This window comes from Dipodomys spectabilis, unplaced genomic scaffold (genome assembly GCF_019054845.1).
Source record: "Dipodomys spectabilis isolate Male_0828 unplaced genomic scaffold, ASM1905484v1 ptg000051l, whole genome shotgun sequence".
NCBI lineage: Eukaryota > Metazoa > Chordata > Mammalia > Rodentia > Heteromyidae > Dipodomys > Dipodomys spectabilis.
The window spans coordinates 2426468-2447243 of NW_024870728.1; the positions used below are offsets into that span (position 1 = coordinate 2426468).

Sequence of the window (20776 nt, forward strand, 5' to 3'; positions counted from 1 at the left end):
ATTTCCTCTAAATGGAATTATGTATTATGTCTCCTTTTATGTCTGGCTTCTTTCACTTAATACTTCTGCAATGTCTGAACATACTATAGTCAAGTCATTACAATGGCTGCATAATATTCCATCATATATATCATTATCAATTCACTCATCAATGGATGGACATGTGAGTTGCTTCCATTGTTGGTTGTTATAAAGAATGATGATATGGGGGCTGGGAAGGTGGCTCAGTGGTAGAGCGCTTGCCTTGCATGCCTGAGGCCCTGGGTTCGATTCCTCAGCACCATATAAGCAAAAAAAAGAAAAAAAGCTGGAGGTGGCGCTGTGGCCCAAGTGGTAGAGCGCTAGCCTTGAGCTGAAGAGCTGAGGGACAGTGCCCAGGCCCAGAGTTCAGGCCCCACTACCAGACCCAAAAAAAAGAATGATGATATGAACATTAATGTACAAGTTTCTTTCATTTTACTTGCACCATTTTCATGTACCTAAGACTAAATTTGACTTTTTGAGGAACTGCCAAAACTTTCCCCTTTTTTTTTGAATTTTTTAATTTTTTTTTCCCTGTAAGTGTTGTGGCTTGAACTCAGGGCCTAGGCACTGTCCCTAAGCTTCTTTGCTCAAGGCTAGCGCACTACCACTGAGCCATAGTGCCACTTCTGGCCTTTTCTACTTATGTGGTTCAGGGCTTCTTGCATATTAGGTAAGCACTTCACATTCCCAGCCCCTAATTTTATTTTTAAAAATTGTATTTTTATTATTCTTGTAAAGTGGATGTACAGAGGTGTTACAGTTACATATGTCAGGTAATGAGTCCATTTCTTTTTGAAGTGTCACCTCTTCCCTCATTTTCTCCCAGTTTTTCTCTTCTAATCTCTCTTCCCTACAAGTTGTGTAGTTCACGTCAACAGTGTCTAGTGAGTATCACTGCTGCATTTGTTCACACTCTTTCCCACCATTTCTGTGCTCCTCCTTACACTCCCCAAAACAGACAGACAGACAGACAGACAGACAGACAGACACACACACACACACACACACACACCCCATTTGTCTTATATATAAGACAAAAGGTACAGAAATAAAAAGTAACAAAAAAGGAAAAATATCCAAAACCAAAGTAACAAAAAACCTTGTTTTTATTTCTCAGAGTTCCTAAAACTTTTCTACAGTAAGTAATAGTTTATATGATTACATCCTTGCCAACATCTCTCTTTTCTCTCTAATATACCTACTATCTATCCATTCAAATTAATTATACTGGTATTAGGGCTTGAAACTCAGGGCCTTTTGCTCTTTCTTGGCTGTTTCTTCTGCTTTTTTCCTTTCTGTCAGTCATGGGGCTTGAACTTATGAGCCTGGATACTGTCCCTGAGGTTTTTGTTTTGTTTTTTTCTCCCTTTTGTTCATGGCTAGTACTCTACCAGTAAGCCACAACACTGTATCTGGTTTCCTGATGGTTAATTGGAGATGAGTCTCCTGGACTTTCCCACCCATGCTGGCTTCTGAACTGTAATCCTCAGATCTCCACTTCCTGAGTAGCTAGGATTACTGGCACCTGGGATGGCCTTTTCACTCAAGACTGGTTCTCCACCACCTGAGCCACATCTCCAGCTCCAGCTCTTGGCTGGTTAACTGGATCTGTTTCATGGACTTTTCTGCCTAGGCTGGCTTTGAACCCTGCTCTTAAGATCTTAGGCTACTAAGTAAGTAGGTTTACAGGTGTGTCTAGCCATATCTTATATGTATTGCCACTGTTATCTCTGTTCAGGTTATTACTCAGCTAATGGATGACAACTCTGACAACTCTACCTTAGTCTCTACATCTGTTTGCACATCCACAGATGGATTGACTGTTATAGCTGTCTGAGAGGTATTTTGAGCATAAGCTCAACAATCACTGAATTTCAAATTGTAGTTTACCAGTGTGTTCATACAGCCTCATGGCCTTGAACATGTCTTTATGATTTTAGTTCTTTAAAACTCAAAAATGGGGGCTATCTCTAGGGGGGTTCTGTGGCTGATGCCTTAATCCTAGCTACTCAGAAGGTGGAAATTTGAGGATTATGGCTTAACATCAGTCCAGCTAGGGAAGTCCATGAGACTTCCATGTAAAAAAACTGAAAGTAGAGGTGTGGCCCAAGTGGTAGGGTACCAGCCTTTACCCAAAGAGCTGAAGGACCATGTCCAGGCCTTGAGTTCAAGCTCTAGTACTGGGGCACATACACACATGCACAGTTATGTGTGTCCACATGCACACATACACAATTAAGTATCTCATGTACCTCAAGTATTTACTAGTTGTGCCTTAATATATCTGTTTAAGATATATCTCAACTGGCAAGAGAAATTCACAGATGCTGTAAGTGGAACATACCACTACAATGAAATGAGTTGCAGCTCAGACAGTGAGTACATATCTTTGGGGGTTGTCAGTTTACTCAATTATTACTATAGGTGAGGTAGTACTAAATCAGTGGAAGCACAATTTTAGGTGTTTTATTAGCAACAACCTATTTAATGTTTACAGCATCCCCCAAAGTTACTTCCATATAAATTTCACTGACGAAGAACTGAAACACAAACAATTCAACAGCTTGTCTTGATTTCATGGCTAAGAAATTATCAAAGAGCTAAAACCCAGTTACATCTACTTCCAGCCCTAAACCATTGCATACACTATTTTCAGTTTCTTGCCTTTGTCTCTTGTAGCTGATAATCTAGTCAGGCCAGATGTTGGCTCATAACTGATGGTAAGAGTCACCTCTGACTTTTAAGAATAAGTTTACAGCAGGGTGCTGGTGGCTCACGTCTGTAATCCTAGTTACTCAGGAGGTGGAGATCTGGGGATCATGGTTCAAAGCCAGCCTGGGCAGTAAAGTCCACAAGACTCATATCGCCAATTAACCACCAGAAAACCAGAAGTGGTGCTGTGGCTCAAGTGTAGACTTGCTAGCCTTGAGCTGAAGAGCTGAGGGACAGCACCCAAGCCCCATGACCAAAAACAAAAAAACAAAAAAAAAAAACAAGCTTACTTTTATATAAAGATCTAGAAATTTCATCTATGAATCAGACAGACTCAACATCTGAATGTCTTTAATGATTCTATGGATGACTTATCATTTTGTAGGTTCAAAATATGGAACATAAAAACAGTTGCTAAAGTTTCTGAAGCACTTTTAACACCAACATTCATCCTTGGGATAAACAATGATGAAGATTTTTTTCTCCCTCTAGAAGGCAATCAAATGTAACAGAGTAATCATGATGGTGATTACCTCCTAGGGTTTGGGGACTAGCTTATTTGATCTACGCCACAGCCTTAGTAGTTAAGAGACACTCATCCCTGTTTTACATAGGAGAAAGTGAGGGGAAACAGGAATGGTATATGGGCTAAGGTCACATAGCCTGTGAGTGCTAGAACCAAGGTTCAAACCCAGCATATCTGGCTCTACAGTTTAGGTTCCTAATCACCATGCTGTCTTAGCAACTTCTATACAAGTCTGTGGCACAAAAGGGAAGGAGTTTATAGGGTTACAGAGAGAAAAGCAAAGAACTTAAAAATCTAGATGCATCAGGAAATGTCTTTTCTTTTGCTAAGAGTAGGTTTCCTAGTATAAGTAAAGTTGTTCCAATGTTTTGGGATTCAGTCTTGTGTATCATATCTACATGAGTATCCCACTGGCATATACAGCTCTTAGAGCCACGGTTACTTACTGGTTTGAAAGGCTGGTATCTACAGGTCTCTGGCATGGTTAGGACTTTAAGCTGGGCAGGCATAACTCGAGCAGGATTATCCAATAACTGGAAGTTTGGTTCAGGTTCTTTTTTCTTCTCTTTTTCTTCCTTTTTCTCTGCCTCATCCTAGTGAGAGAAAAAGACAACTCAATAAATGTTCACTTTTGGGAGCAACTCCTAGGTACAAAATATACAATGAAAGTATGATACAATGAAATAGATACAATGAAAGTATGAGTTAAAGGATACCAGACTCAGAAGGGAGAAAAACTTTGTGTAGGCTAAGAAAGGTATTTGACTTGGTCTTAAAGGATTAGGTTTTTCTATCAGCAGAGATCAGAAAAAGAAGATCTACTGAAACAAAGGATAATCCTTCATTCTCAAAGGACTTTTCTTACTCCTACTAGCATCTTGGTTGCTGAGAGTCCTACTCTGCCCCACTAAACTCATTTTAATTGTCATTTTGTCTAGGAACTCATTCCTGATTGGTGCCCTTTCATTCCTCCCACAAATGGATAGTCTTTAGATTTTCCTTTCTAATAGGATGTGAATCTGTATGCTGAGAAGAGAATAATTACATTTGTAAAAGTATAAACAAAGCATAATAATATTTAAATAATAAAGACTGGATCATGAAGAATTAAGATACATCTAACCCATACAGCCACTAAGGTATACCTACCACTTCCATTTTCTCTTCCTCCTTTTTTTCTTTTTCCTTTTCCTTCTTTTTAGCTTTGGCAGTAATAGATAACACAGCAGTAGAAACCTAGAGAACAAGGTAAATTATTGTGATCTTTTATCTACAGATGACGATTCAAGCTCAAAGAGAATTCAGTACCATTTCCTGAATTCTCTTGTTTCCTGGCAGTAAGAATTATAAAGCACAACATAATTGGAGAATACATGGGAAAAGCAAGTAGGTTATTTATTTATATAATTTACTACTACTGTCATCAGGTGAATCTTGGTTCCTGGAGGATATTTCCAACACAACACTTATCTTTTCTGATCTGTAGCCTAACCTGGATAGGAATTGCTGCCCTACTTCTCAGATGAGAGATCTGAGTGTTATATCCTTTCTTGCTTTATAGGGAAAGGTCTGAAGGACATAAAAATTTCCTCTAGTCTAGAGATGTTCTCATGACAGGATGCCTTGTAATGGCAATATACAGTGGATGACTAGTAGCAAACCCAAGGTGAAACAGGATTTTGGAAAGCCGAGCAATAAGCAGATGTGTTAGTACCTCAGAGGGGATCTGAAGCAAGTGTATTTGTTTCCTACCACTCATGAATCTGGTCAATTATATAATTATTCCTTCTCACAAACCAATCATAGTAAATAATCTGCAACGGGGTAATATGAAAGAATATATCTAAAGAAATGGGCCATTTTCCCAAATGTAAGTACTATGAAAGGATAGTTTTACTGGGTATAATTTCATAGGCAAGTGAAGTCTTCTAAATGCATCTACCTTTATTACATTATCATTGAGTGTCCTATAAAGTTATTGCAGGAATATAAATGTTATATCCATTTTGAAAAGCAAATTAACACTTACACAATTAGGAAGCATGCATTACTGTGGATCAAACAATTGCACAGTTAAGTCTATCTCTGACAGGAAGATGTACTTGCATAAGTGCACAAGTATATGTACAAAAAAGAATTTTCATTTCATTTGTAGTAGAGACAAATTAGAAATAATCTTAAATGTACACCAGATAACTTGGTAACATTTATACTTGAAGGTACTGCTCTGCAGCTTGTGGAAAAGTAAGATCTATATACACTGAAAGTATTAAGGCTATATTGTTAAAGGAGAAATAAGAGAGCGTGTAAAAGAATGACTATGTATGTTGCACACAGACACACAGTGCAGATACACTTACACTGGCATGTGCAGAGAACACTTTCAGAGAGACACAAGTTGGGATTCTGACAACATGAGACTTAGATACCAAGAAGAAAAGGATTAATGAAGTAAAAATAACCTCAATTAAAACACCATGGCTCCCCTAATATAATAGGCTGCTCAAAGGAATAGGATCCTACCTTTTCCTTTTCTTTTTCTTTTGGAACTTCCAGAGGGGCAGGATATGCAAATGTGGATGGTTTACAGTTTGATTTATACTGAACTTTCGGCATCTGAAGAAATGAAAGAACTTTGTAAATAAGTAAAACAAAAATCTCCATTTAAACAACTAGCATCAAGATTTAAGTTCTATAAGTGGTGCTGTGTCTCAAAGTGGTAGAACACTAGCTTTGAGCAAAAGAGCTCAGGGACAGCACCCAGGCCCTGAGTTCAAGCCCCACAACTAACCAAAAAAAAAAAAATTAAAAAAATCAAGATTTAAGTTTTACGTTTTTAGCAAGCGTTCATATGGAAAGGACAGCAGTTTCCATGCAGGTTAAAAACTAAGGGATTGGGAACTGATCCCAATCTAAACATATAATATTCTTATTTAGAGAAATAAAAACATTTACAAAATATAAAATATAGTATAAAAGTAAAAATATTTATAGTTTAATAGTGAAATTCTTTTTTTTTTTTTTTTGTCGGCCGTGGGGCTTGAACTCTGGGCCTGGGTGCTGTCCCTCAGCTCTTCAGCTCAAGGTGAGCACTCTACCACTTGAGCTACAGCGCCACTTCCGGTTTTCTGGTGGTTTATTGGAGATAGGAGTCTCACGGTCTCTCCTGCCCGGGCTGGCTTTGAACTGCGATCCTCAGATCTCAGCCTCCTGAGTAGCTAGGATTACAGGCGTGAGCCACCAGCGCCCGGCTAATAGTGAAATTCTTAACAAAGAGTAACAATTGCACAGCTATACTGAAAAATCAGTATGATGTAATACTCAACCAGTTAATTTTTTAGCCTAAAATTTTTCCACTCTGAAATGTAATGAAACATTTTAACATTGGTGATGACCAGATGTAAGAGTTATTTAAAGGGAAAAAAGCCTTGGATCTTTAAAGAACAAGATGAATCATTAGGTCACAGGACTGAGAAAGATCTACATACAAACAAAGCTCATTAAAAAATATCATAGAAAGGGCTAGAGACATGGCTCATGTGGTAAAAGTGCCAGCCTTGCAAATAACTCCAGCAACTTCCTGAGTTCAAACCCTAGTACTGGTGACGAGAAACAATTTAAAAAAATGGTCACATAGCACCTTAGTTTTTAAAAACCTACGCTGCCAGTTTCATTCTATTCGAGCTCCTCATTGCTGGTCTTTTTCTTTGCTCTTCTCTTTGGTGGTAACTCTTTCATCAGCTATTCTAGTATTATGGAATTTTAAAAGGTGTATTTGTCTTAAGGCCTCTTTTATTAATTACTAAAAATGTACTTTAAGTCGACTTTTCTTTCTTCCCTCTCTCCTTCTCTCCCTTACTCCCTCCCTCCCTCCTTTCTCTTTTTCTTTTCCTTCCTTCCCTCCTCCCTTCCCTCCTTCCTGATTTCGTGATGGCCCTGGGTCTTGAACTCAGGACTTGGGTGCTTTCCCTGAGCTTTTCTGTTCAAAGCTAGTAGCTCTACCATTTGAGGCACAACTCCATTAATAGCTTTTTTGGTGTTTAATAGTTATTAAGGCTTATGAACTTCCCTGCCTGGACTGGCTTTGAACTGCAATTCTCAGATTCCAGCCTCAGGAGTAGCTAAGATTACACCAGCATTGCTGACTAGTTTAGGTCTTTATTCCTTCTTTTAATTTCTGGTCAGTCATGGGGTTTGAATTCAGGGCCTGGGCAATGTCTCTGGGCTTTTTTGCTAGCACTCTATCACTTTAAGCCACATTGCCACTTTTCATGGTTAACTGGAGATGAGTGTTGTAGGACTTTCCTGTCTGCTGGCTTCAAACTGTGATCCTCAGATCTCAGCCTCTTGAGTAGTTAGGATTATAGGCATGAGCTACCAGAGCCCGGCTCTAGCTTACAGCACTATAACAGCTTCATAGCTTCATACCAAAATAATCTTCATACAATGTAAATCTCATGCCATTTATCTTATCTGGTTGAAATTTTTCAAGAGCTCTTACTACCTTTAGGATTAAATAAAATCACTTTAAGAGTGATCTATAAATCCTTTCCATATCTCTGCATTAAGATTTTTCTGTCATAGTTCCCTCTCAAAACATGTGCCTCATGCTACACAGAGCTAGTCAGGAAGCTTGGTTTTCGAAAATTACACTAACACATTCCACTAAACAAGGTGATGACTCAAACTGAATGGAAAATACTCTATTGGAGATGAACTGCTCTTTATAAAATTTCACAGGAATCCCTGTGTGTGTGTGTGTGTGTGTGTTGCAAAGATGAGGGCTAACAAACAAACCTTTAAGTCCTTGTTAAGGCCAATGACACAGGTAGGGGTATAAGCCAATGACAGGAAGTGTGAAAGAGGAAACCAGAACCAGAACTGGGTAAAGACAAGGACGCCAACCACAGAAGGCATATGAGTATGTCCAGTCCTGGACTGTAAGGAGATTGTGACGTTATGACCACCTGTAGAAAAATAGAGAGAAGCATGAACAGCAATCCAGTAGGCAATAGCAGACATTTCTAAGGAGTGTACCAGAGAAACATGGTGCTTCAACAACTCAACAGGAAATCTAAGTCTACAGGCAGGCAGTTTTTTAAATTTAAGATGGAAGGGTACAAAAAAATTTGATTCTACTGGGAGCCCCACTCCTGCAATCTTAGGTACTTAGGAGGCTAAGATCTGAGGATCAATCTTCAAATTCAACCCAGGGAAGATAGTCATGAGATTCTTATCTCCAACTAAACACCTTCTCTAAATTAATCATTAGGATATACTATACAGTGGCTCCTAATGTGTGATTAAAAAGTAATTTGAGTACATGTCATATTTACAGGGGTAAAGGATAGATATTCTTGCCTATGTTTGCTTTTTCCACTTTAAGGTTTGAACTGCAGCATCTGAACTAGGTCACTTATCACTACCACTCGGAAAATTTTTGCTACTGATCCTTGATTCAACGAAACATTTCTAAGGAAACATGTTAAAAAAAAAAAAAAAAGAAACCAGAGTGAATTCTAAGAATCAGAAGTTTGGACTGGCTGAGGATGGCGGCACGTGTCTATAATCCTGGCACGTGGAAGATGAGCCAGGTAGATCACAATTTCAAAGTCAGCCTGGGCTAAATAATACATAAGGAATTGGGGACCTGTATGGACTAGATATTAAGACCTCATCTCAAAAACAAACAAAAAGCCATGTAACAGTGGCTCATGCCTGTAATCCTAGCTACTCAGGAGGCTGAGACTAGCAGTTTGAAGCCAGCCCAGGCAGAAAAGTACATGAGACTCTTATCTCCAGAAAAAGCTGGAAGTGGTGCTGTGGCTCAAGTGGTAAAGCACTAGCCTTGAGCAGAAAGAGGCTCAGGGACAGTGCCCAAGCCCTGAATTCAAGTCCTAGGACTAGCAAAAACAAATAAAAAACAAAAGCCTTTAGGAACCAGTCAGTTAAAAAGGCAAAAGTTGGCTGGGAGAATTGAGGAATTGAGGACTGAAGCAAACAGAAAAGTCCATGCCTTATTTAAACAGAGTATTCTTATAGGGCCAGGATTACTAGATCGTCTACTTAAAGACAGGGTCTTTATTTAAAGACCCAGGATGGTCTTGAGTTCACTGTCCTCCTGCTTCAGCTTCCCAAGTTCTATAATGGGGTGTCAACAAGGCATGTATTACCATACCCAGCTAATAACAAACCTTAGTCTTTGACTTTTCTTCCTGAAGAGACCAAATCTTTTAAGTTCTCATAAACCTGAGATATTACTCCTTATCTTTTAAATTAGCAAGAGAGAGATAGAGAAAGAGACAGATAAGAGGCAGAAAGAGACTGCTAATAGGATTATATTCCACATGACTAGGACATAGAAAAAGAATCATGCAAAATAACCATGAAGTAAATTAAGTGTATGTTAACTCTTTCCTTCTTAACTCATTGAGAGTATAACAGATGGATACTAATGTAATGTACTCAAAAAGACACCATTCTCTTGTTGAAAGAGATTATAATGTAGTGGCAAAAAACAAATTCTGGAGCTAGATAGCATACTCAAAACACATACTAAGAAAAATTAAGCCCAAAACAGACTTAAACAAGCAAGCAAACAAAATGGACACTAGTAATTTATGCCTGTAATTTTAACTACTTAGGAAGCTAAGATCACAGTCCAAAGCCAGCCTGGGCAGAAAAGCCCATGAAAATCCATCTCCAAAAATGACCAAAAAAGCAAAGGGTGGAGGTTCAAGCAATAGAGTGCCAGCCAAACAAGCAAGTCAAGTGAGGCACCGAGGATTTGCCAGGCATGTGATGCTTGCCTGTACTCCCAGATACTTGGGAAGCTGAGGATGGCAAACTGAAGGCTAGTTTAGGCAATTTACCAAGACACGTTGCAAGATCAAAAAATAAATAAAGCCGGGTGTGGGTGGCTCACGCCTGTAATCCTAGCTACTCAGGAGGCTGAGATCTGAGGATTGCTGCTCAAAGCCAGCCTGGGCAGGAAAGTCCGTGAGCTCTGATCTCCACTCAACCACCAGGAAACCAGAAGTGGGGCTGTGGTTCAAGTGGTAGAGCCCTCACCTTGAGCTGAAGAGCTCAAGGACAGTGCAAGCCCCACAACCGACCAAAAAAAAAAAAAAGGTCTCTATGTAAGAAAATGGAAGCAAGTATGTGGAGGAGATTGGTAGAGTTGGAAAGATGGGGGAAAATGATTAAAGGGATGACACTGATCTAGATGCGTTGTATTCACAAACTGGTATGTTGACTGGAAACTTTGTACAACTATTTAGAACCAAAACTAAAAACAAAAAAACAAAAACAAAAAAAAACCCAACTGAAAATGATTTCTGTGATCTGCAACTAGAAGTATGTACATAAATGTTCTCCAGAAATAATCTACTTCAGACTCAATTTCCACTATGGTACATAATTAGAATACTAGGTAGTTATTTCGTAAGATTTGGTTTAAATAAATAAATAAGTAAAGTAAGCAAGTAAGTATGTATGTACATCTGGAAGATGAAAAAACTCTTACCTGCATCCAGTATGCCCTGGGCCAGAATAGCGCCAAACTTGGCCATGACATCATCGTGTTTATCATTGATGACTTTGGAATATAGCTGTCTAAACTGATTCACCTGAAGGAGCAAGAAAAAGAACCATGGTCTAACTATTCATCTATGGTATCATTTTAGCTCACCCAGTAAGTTGCTCAAATGGTGAGACTGAGTTCTGAATTTCACAACATTTGGAAGAAATGAAGATGGACCAGACGCGAAAGCAGAGCAGTGCTGTGTTTGGCATCATGAGTGTTATTACGATTATTGAGTTGGGGGCATTCGGCCTGTTTTCAATCATCACCTACGCTGCACAATTCAGGGGCAGAAGGAATGAATATGATTTCATTCTACACTGTTAGCTGTCTATGGCTTTGATTTTACTTGGAATTACAGCTATGGTGCTTACCATCAACCTTACAGATTTCCAGCAGTTTCACCTTCCTTCAGTTCTACCTTAAGCTACCCTTCCCTGAGCTATGTGAGGTTAGTGCACTTGCAAATACACTAAAGGTTTTCATTATGCACACACATTAATTTTCTGTGGACTTGAGAACCAGTCCTCCTATTTAAAGGAACACACCAAAACACACAGGGTGAAATTTCTAGTAATTTTTGTTTCCTTTTTTTTTTTAGGTCCGGTCATGGGGCCTGAACTCTGGGCCTGGGGCGCTGTACCTCAGCTCTTCAGCTCAAGGCTAGCGCTCTACCACTTGAGCCACAGTGCCACTTCCGGCTTTTTTTCTTTTTGCTTATGTAGTGCTGAGGAATCGAACCCAGGGCCTCATGCATGCAAGGCAAGCGCTCTACCGGTGAGCTACCCTCCCAGCCCTTGTTTCCTTCTTTACTCTTGTCTGTAGCTTCTGAAATATGGTATTACTTTCATAATAAAAATGTTTATAAAGTATGTTTTTGATAAATAAAGTAAGTGGTTCCTTTAAATCCATTTGGGTGGCAGCAAGGTAACTACTTTATTCTTCTTCCATGTCTTACACTTTGTTTTCCCAACAGTGCTTTTCAAATGGTAGGCACCCAGGAAGAAGTCTGCTTGTTCAAGAAGCACATGATCATGGAGCTCCCCCAAATCTGCCAAAAGCAGAAAATATTACATTTGAGTTTCCTAATATAATGACTTAATCTACAGCATGTGTGTGTGTGTGTGTGTATTTTTTTCTCCAAGAATCTATTCTTCCCTTCTTCCTTTGTCTTGGTGTGAGAGGTCCAACAAGGACAGAGTAATATTCAGAGAACCCTATTTTATGACTATCATTACTCTTACAAGCCACTAGAGTAAATCACTAGCTTTTCTTGGCCTTTTCTTCTTTTTGTTGAGATAGGGTCTTGCAATGTTGCTCAGGCAGGTCTTAAACTCCTGAGCCCAAATGATCCTCTTATCTTGACTTCCTGAGTAGCTGGACTATATTATATATGTGCCATTACACCTGGCTGATTACTAGCTTTTCTGAGCCTTAGTTTCTTCACTTCTACCTTACTTACCTATTTAATTACTTGAGGTAACATATATATTGTGATATGTACAGGCATCTTATCCTTCAATAAACACAGCTGTCTTACCATATAAGGATGAAATTCCACTCATCCTTCTTGACTATTAATTCTGCAACCTAAATACTGCTAGATTCTGCAAATAAAATACTGTTCTTAAGCATACTTCTCATTTTTTATTCACAGGCAGCAATAGATTATAGTGGAGGAAAAATAATGAGATGTCACTGCAGAGAAAATCACCACTTCCCCAGGTCATACTTTTAACTCTAAAACCCAGAATGATTAAAACATCACTAAACTCCCTTTTAGTTTTAAAAATTCTTACATTTGATGTTTTACTCTGGTTCAACAGGTCAAATTCCTTTGATCTGGAACTTATTTTAGATGAACACTTACATTACCTTATATAGGACAGAAATTTATGCGTAAAGGCTTATGAAACATTTCATGAACTTATAAAAATAATACACTGGGCAAAGTACTGTATGTAAATTACAGAGGGGAATTTAAATATATAATTGCACTAAAAAAGATAGGAAAGCAATGAAATCAAAGATGGGTCTTTAAAAACCAATATAAACATAAAACAAGTTTATCCAATTAATAGTAAAAAGCTAGTTTAAATTTTTTATTAGTTTATATATATATATGTGGAAGGATTTCATTGTAATATCCTCCACATTTGTTTATTTATTTGTCATGGGGCTTGAACTCTGGGCCTCGATGCTGTCCCTCAGCTCTTCAGCTCAAGGTGAGCGCTCAACCACTTGAGCCACAGTGCCACTTCCTCCACATTTGTTTACACTGCACTCCAATCAACTTCATTCCTCAATCATGTTCCCTGCCCCAGTCCAGCCCGCAAATAGCATTTCCAACAAGTTTCCTAGTTTTGTTTTCATAATGCAAATAATCTATTTGACAGTATTTGACTTCCCCTCCTAGACCAATCTGTTCCAACTGGTCCGCACCCACCTACCTCTATTGATCAACAGCTTTTATTGAATTAATTCTCTACGATGCTCTCATATATGAAATGTTTCCTTGCATTTTTACCTTAGTACATTAGAACAGTGTCTGAAGTTCAGAAGACAATTTGGAGATAACCTGGTTTACTCCCTCTGTTTTCAGATGGGAAGACTGACATAAACAGTTGGCAAGTTGTTTTTCTAAGACAGACCATAGGCCAGAAGATCTAAGGCAAGGAGGAGCACCAGGTCTTTTTTGTTTTTAATATTGTATTATTCAACATAAAATACTTACTATGTACATGTTCAAATTAATTAAATGTAGACTTATTTTAACAACTGGCCAACACAGATGACCACGGTAATCAGGATGAGGATTACAACTTTCTACTTAGTGTCACTGTATCTCCTCCCCTCTCCCCCATAACATAAAATAGAATTTGTAGGGAAAATAATATTAATGCCCCATTTAATATTATGATAAACTTAGGAAAGGCAATGAAAATTTTAAGTTACTCTGTGTTCTATGTTTTCCATTATGTATAAATATCTAAAATATACCTTTTCTAAAATCCTGCATTTTCAATATTCACCATGTTCTAATTTTTATGCCTTACATTGAATAAAATCTTCTCGATGTCAAGCAGAAAGGAACAAAATTCTTTGGGATCATTAGGGATTTTTGCTGTTTCTTATCATGTGAGTTAGTTAGTCTTCTACTTTCTACCTTTTTCTTTCTTCTTGACTATAGAAATGAAGCTGCATATCAAGAATCAGTCTGAGAATTTAAATTGTTTTCTCTCTTTATGACATTACATTGTGTATGTTACCTGCACTATACACATATAATTCCTTCTACAAAATTCTTTTTTTTAATTTAATTTTTATATTTTTATTGTGAAAATAGTGTACAGAGGGGTTACAATTACATGGGCAAGATAATGAGTACATTTCTTATCAAGCATTGTAGCCTCCTCCTTTGTTTCCCCTTCTCATTCCTTCCCATCCTCCCCCTGCCCTCCCACCCAATCCTCCCCGCTACCTCCCTGCCCATTCCCCCCCCCTGCACCAAAGTTGTAAAATTCATTTTTCGACATAACGACTTGTACATCTCATTGTTGCAATGGGTCCACCTGTATCCCTATTTAAACGATTTGTTTTTCCCCTTCCCCTCTACAAATTATACCGACATCAAATACAGCGAAAGCAGGGGTTATACTGTGGGGGAGGGACATACAAAGCAACAAAGAAATAATCTTATAAATGTGTTAAAAACAATTACATGAAAGAAAAAAACATTTGAATACATATCTTAGGGTTCATTTCCCTAACATCAACTTATCTGACCTTTTCTGCTTGACTCAGACATATACTAGATATTGCAAATAAGGGAAACCATGGGACCTATGTTTCTTTGGGCCTGGCTTACTTCACTTAATATAATTTTTTCCAAGCTTTCCATTTCCTAACAAATGGGGCAATGTCATTCTTTCTGATGGAGGCATAGATTTCCATTGTGTATATATACCACATTTTCTTGATCCATTCACCTATTGAGGGGCATCTGGGTTGGTTCCATATCTTAGCTATAGTAAATAGTGCTGCAATAAACATAGTCGTGCTGGTAGCTTTAGTGTGGTCTTGTTTGTAAACATTTGGGTAAATGCCCAAAAGTGGGATTGCTGGGTTATAGGGGAGCTCTATGTGGAGTTTTATGAGGAACCTCCATACTACTTTCCAAAGTGGCTGAACAAGTTTACACTCCCACCAACAATGCAGTAAGGTTCCCTTCTACAAAATTCTTGAGGCCAGATTTTGTAATCCAGGATTTAGAAAGCTAAAGATGCACATACTATATATTATGCAATACTCCTGGGTGTGGTATACAACAATATTCCACAATAAAATTAGTTTAATGTTATTTTTTAAATTGTACTGGGGCTTGAGGGCTGGGAAGGTGGCTCAGTGGTGGAGTGCTTGTCTTGCATGCATGAGGCCCTGGGTTCAATTCCTCAGCACCACATAAGCAAAAAGAAAAAAGCCGGAAGTGGTGCTGTGGCTCAAGTGGTAGAGCGCTAGTCTTGAGCTGAAATGCTGAGGGACAGCGTCCAGGCCCAGAGTTCAGGCCCCATGACCAACAAAAAACAAAAAACAAACCCCTCCCCCCCAAAAAAACCCCAAAACAAAAAAACCCAACAAATTGTACTGGGACTTGAACCTGAGGCCTTGCTCTCTTACTCACCTCTATTTCCAGATTTTTGCAGGTTAACTTGAGAGCCTCTTGGATTTTCCTACCTAGGCTAGATCTGAACCATAATCTGAGATCTGTGTCTTGAGTAGCTAGGATTTTAGGTGTGAACCACCAGTGTCCAGCTCAAATTATCAATTCTATAGTAGCAAAATACTTACATATTTATAACAAGTAAAATAAGGCCCATAAATTAATTCATAATTGGATCAGATTTTATAGCCAAATGAGTCCTCAAAAATAAGCAAACCGGGGCTGGGAAGGTGGCTCAGTGGTAGAGCGCTTGCCTTGCATGCATGAGGCCCTGGGTTCGATTCTTCAGCACCACATAAACAAAAAGAAAAAAGCCGGAAGTGGCGCTGTGGCTCAAGAGGTAGAGCGCTAGCCTTAAGCTGAAGAGCTGAGGGACAGCACCCAGGCCCAGAGTTCAGGCCCCATGACCGGACCCCCCAAAAAATAAAAAATAAAAATTGGTAGTCCTAAGGTTTGAACTCAGAGCTTTGTGTTTGCTAGATAAGCACTCTACCACATATGTCACACCCTCAGGCCTAAAATCATGCACTTTTAATAGAAATCATATTCTGAACTCTAAATATTGCTAGGAAAAAAAACCCAACACATTCTCAATAGCGAGAAAAGAATGACCCATATAAAAGCCCAATTTGCCCAAACTATGATTTTAATCTTTGAATTATAGAGGTTCATTAAGCTTGGGTAAAAATGATCCTGCTTCTGTGTGTGTGCACACATATGTACACTGAGGTACTATGGCTTTAACCCAAGGCCTCATGCCCTCACTTGGCCTTTTCCACTAAATTGGAGTTGTACTACTTGAGCCAGGTCTCCACTTTTTTCATTTTGCTGATTAACTTGAGATGAAAGTCTTCAAATCTGCCTGGGCTGACCTGAAACCTTGATAATTAGATCTCAGCCACCAGAGTAGTTAAAATTATAGAAATAAGCCACCAGTACCTGGCTACGATCCTACTTCTAAAAAAGGTACTTGTCACTGGGGGCTCCTGTCTATAATCCTAGATGTTCAGGAGGCTGAGATCTGAGGATTAAGGTTCAAAGACAGCCCTATAAGGAAAATCCATGAGACTCTTATCTCCAATGAACCACCGGAAAATTGGAAGTGGAGCTGTGGCTCAAAATGGTAGAGCACCAGTCTTGAGCAACAAAGCTCAGGGATACTGCCAATGCCCTGAGTTCAAGCCCCACAACTTAAAAAAAAAAAGGAGTGTTGAAAACTAACTTTACAGCTTCTGGGGGTGGGGGTGGGGTGAGAGAAGTTGGGGAGGTGGGGTGAGAAGGGATGGTAGGGGAAAAACAAAGGAGGGGGTAACAATGCTCAGTAGGAAATGCACTCATTACCTTACTCATGTAAGTGTAACCCCTTTGTACAGTATCTTTACATTTAAAAAAATATATATATATATACTAAAAAAGGAGGTATTTGTCCATGATGGGCAGAGCTTTCCTGAACCAGATCACAGGCCTGATGATCCTAGGCCAAGAAGAATATTAGATCATATTTTTACATTTTTTTAAAGACTCTTACACATGTTCAAAGATCTACTAAAGGTGGATTTTATTTAATAAGAAACACAAAAGATAAATGCTTCATAAAGAGAAGAGTTAGATTTTTAAGGGAAAATAATGCTGAGGACCTATAAAAGGATGCTATTTATAAACATGACCCTAAAGGTCTTTCTAATTGGGTTTTTAACAACCCAGGGGTTTATGTATGTTGGTCTATGTTTGTGTGTGAACAAGTGAGAAACTAATAGAAACAAAGCAAAGATGTATAAGTTACTTAAACTAAGACCACAATATGCAGAGCTAAATGCCAGGGAGATGGCATTTAATATTACACAAAATCATTTCCTTTGGAAATTTCCATAATGAACCTCACAAAATATCTAGCTTGGATTCTTTTGGGGGAGGGTTATAATATTTGATGGCATTAATGTCTGTTCTGTGCTTTTGAGAAGTAAACAAATCAATGGGATAGGACTCCATAGATTAGCAAAGAATTTACTTTGCCTTTGTATTCAGTGTGAAAACATTTACAGTTGCACACTTAGGTTTACATCAATGGCAAAGGCTACTGCTACAGGTATATTTCAACACTCTTTTTCTTTTTGAATGCTGAGGTTTGAACTCAGTGTCTTGTGCTCAGGTCGGCACCCTACCACCTGAGCCTTACTCTCAGCCCTCATTTCAAAGTTGCTAATTAATCTCAATATTCTGATACAACCTGAAGATGGGAGTGTGACCCTACGTATTGGCCCAGCTAAGGCTTTCATCAACAATGTAACTTGTTGAAAATGTTAAATTATATAAATTGCTGTCCATTTTCATTACTTCTAAATATGAAACATTTTAGGATTGAAGTTTTTCCCCCTCTAACTATATAGTTTGCCCTATCCTATCCCCAAAGGATTCAAGGGTATGATTGCAAAATCAATGGAATCATACAGAAAGGATGGGGGAGGATGGTAAAACATTTATCTTGTTGATAATATAAGTAACAGGAAAGCAGTACATGAGACCAATGTGAAAAAATATTTACACATCTGACTGTTCAAGGACGTACATTCCTAAACTTGCTTCTTTAATGACATTATTCAGTTGGATAACCTCCAAAAGCTCAATACAAGATCAAAAGCAGAAATAAAAGTCATTCATGATAGCTGCTATATTGCAAAATGCTTGAAAGATGTTTATGTTTAGAAGTTATATTAAATAATATGTCAAAATCAGGATGAAAAGTCAAATGATAATATCTGTTTCACAATTAAAATTCTTTATTTTGCTAAAAATGAGGGTGTCTCTAACTGTTTGATAAAGCAGAAGACTGAATGTTAAAATTTGGCTATCAGCTTTTTAATTAAAAAAATACTTCTTACATATATAAACAGAACTCAGGAGGCTGCTAAGAGCTCTAAATTTAAGAATCTGAAGATATAATCCTATTTAATATATGAAGTATAATGTTAGTATATGAGATTTACATATATCTATATCTATATATATATCTATACACATACATGTGGACAACCTGAGGAACATTCACGGAAAAACCAAGACACAAAGGGGAACAGGGTCCCTTCGGGTTTCTCAGCTGAATGCAAGCTTTGGTTGATATGCAAAAGTAACATTAAATCCCAAACACTAATATGAGGGCTGAGAGATTGTCAGGAGTAAAATTTAAAACCTGAGTCTCAAAATCTGTTAGGGAGTCACTTAGAGGGATGACATCCTCTTTGGTGAAGAGGATCTCTGGGGAATATCTTCTCCCATTACTTCAAGAAAGGGGCTCCAGAAAGGGGCTCCATGTGGCATACCCAGTAGGATCAGGAGTGCACTGATATCTGACACAATGAGACACTGGCTATCACTGAGACACTAGCACTGAAAGTCTATCACTCTTACCCACAAAGGTGGCAAATTATTCAAAAGCATTTCTGTGGCATGGATGTGAGTCAAGTGTGAAAGAAAGCTGTCCTGAGATATCTGAACCCTGCCCAAGATGATCACTGGGGAGCAGAGACATTCCAATACAGAATATGGACACACTGTTTTATATTTAAATGGTGCTGTATAGTGACTCTTTATTGCCTCAGAAGGATGGATCAAAAAAGTCAAGGATGAATTGAATTTATACGATATAGAGAGTATCAAGTCATTCCCACCAAACAAGCTTTAAGGGACACTGGGAGGCAATAAAGTTCATGACTTTGCCACATGAGCTCTACTTTTTCAAATATTACTATCCACTTAAATTAACACAGTGACTAGAAATCCATGAAACACGCATTTTAACAATACATATATTTACACTTTTCCTGTTCTCTATCCCTAAAATGGTTCTCTTCATTTCCTGTGACTTTATTGTTCAGCATATTTCAAATAAAAATACCCTCTACAGAAGGCAAATCACTGAAGGAAATTCTAAGCCAGAGTTCTCACAGAAAATTTTCTTGTTTGCTTACCTTTGGACAAGTGATTTCGGTCTGCTGGATCATGATGAGAGCTGAAGCTATGAGCGCGCCCTGCCTCACGTAGTTCACAGGGTCATTTGTCATTGGCTCTAGCAAATTAATTGCTTCCTGAAAGCAGTAACAAAACCAAAACCAAAAGCTTTATTCCCATGGAAGAGTAAAGTAACAAGTTGATTTAAGACTACTTAGAGTACAAAAGTTCAGAAATTAGTATTGTAAGTGAAAGGAAATGAATATGGTAGAACTTGAGTGATCCTGTTTTCAGGTCAAAGAGGTTGTAAAGAAATTATGGAAGGAGTGGGCACCAGTGGCTCCCACCTGTAATCCTAGCTACTCAGGAGGGTGAGATCTGAGGATCATGGTTCAAAGCCAGCCCAGGCAGGAAAGTCTGTAAGACTCTTATCTACAATTAATCACAAACATAAGCTGAAAGTGGAGCTGTGGTTCAAGTTGTAGAGCACTAGCTTTGAGCAAAAAAGCTCAGGGATACCCTCCAGGCTCTGAGTTTAAGTCCCAGGATTGGGGAAGGGGAAGGGGAAAAGAAGAAAGAGAGGAAGAGAGAAAGAAAGAGAGAGAGGGAAGGAAGGAAGGAAGAAGAAAAGGAAGGGAGGGAGGAAGGGAGGGAGGGAGGGAAAGGGAAAGAAAGAAAAAGAGAAAGAGAAAAAAAGAAAGGAAAAGAAAAGAAAGTATGGGAGAAAAATCATGCAGAGAAAATGGGATTAATTTTTTGTAAAGTACCTATTATTGTGTCATATTATCCCTATAATCCTATTAGTGTTAAAAAAATCATAATTAATGAAACAATCTTCATGAACAAAGAAACTCAAAAGTTTAAAAGTATATTGCCCAAAGTAACGTAAGTAGCAAACTGGAGCCAGACTAGCTCCAAATCCTTTATTCTATTCTGCATTTAAACTCTTCCAACTATTAGTGTAAAGTAGTGTCTTTAGATGACTTTACAAAACTTAATTGAAAAATTAAGTTTGAAACATTTCACAGCCAGCCCAAGGAAGAAAATGTGAGACTATTATCCCCAGTTAGCCACCAAAAAGCTGAAAGTAGAGCTGTGGCCCAAGTGGTAGAGCACTAGCCTTGAGCAAAAAAGCTCAGGGACAGCACCTAGGCCCTGAGTTCAAGACCCAGGAGCAGCACAGAAAACAAAAAACAAAACAAACCCAACCTTCCCTCCCCACACAAAACAAGAAAGATTCTACTTAGAATGGGAAGCAAATTAATAG

General features: G+C 38.5%; 1 protein-coding gene across 1 annotated transcript in view; it reads right to left on the reverse strand.

The window, feature by feature from the left end:
• Psmd1 (proteasome 26S subunit, non-ATPase 1) overlaps nucleotides 1–20776 on the reverse strand; it is a 102041-nt gene that overhangs the window by 4043 nt on the left and 77222 nt on the right. Inside the window, exons 18-23 of the mRNA XM_042679019.1 lie at nucleotides 19530–19646; nucleotides 10788–10890; nucleotides 8060–8229; nucleotides 5786–5878; nucleotides 4412–4498; nucleotides 3709–3855 (exon numbers count right to left, since the gene is read on the reverse strand). Coding sequence (XP_042534953.1) covers nucleotides 3709–3855; nucleotides 4412–4498; nucleotides 5786–5878; nucleotides 8060–8229; nucleotides 10788–10890; nucleotides 19530–19646 — 717 coding nt within the window. The remainder of the gene's footprint in view (nucleotides 1–3708; nucleotides 3856–4411; nucleotides 4499–5785; nucleotides 5879–8059; nucleotides 8230–10787; nucleotides 10891–19529; nucleotides 19647–20776) is intronic.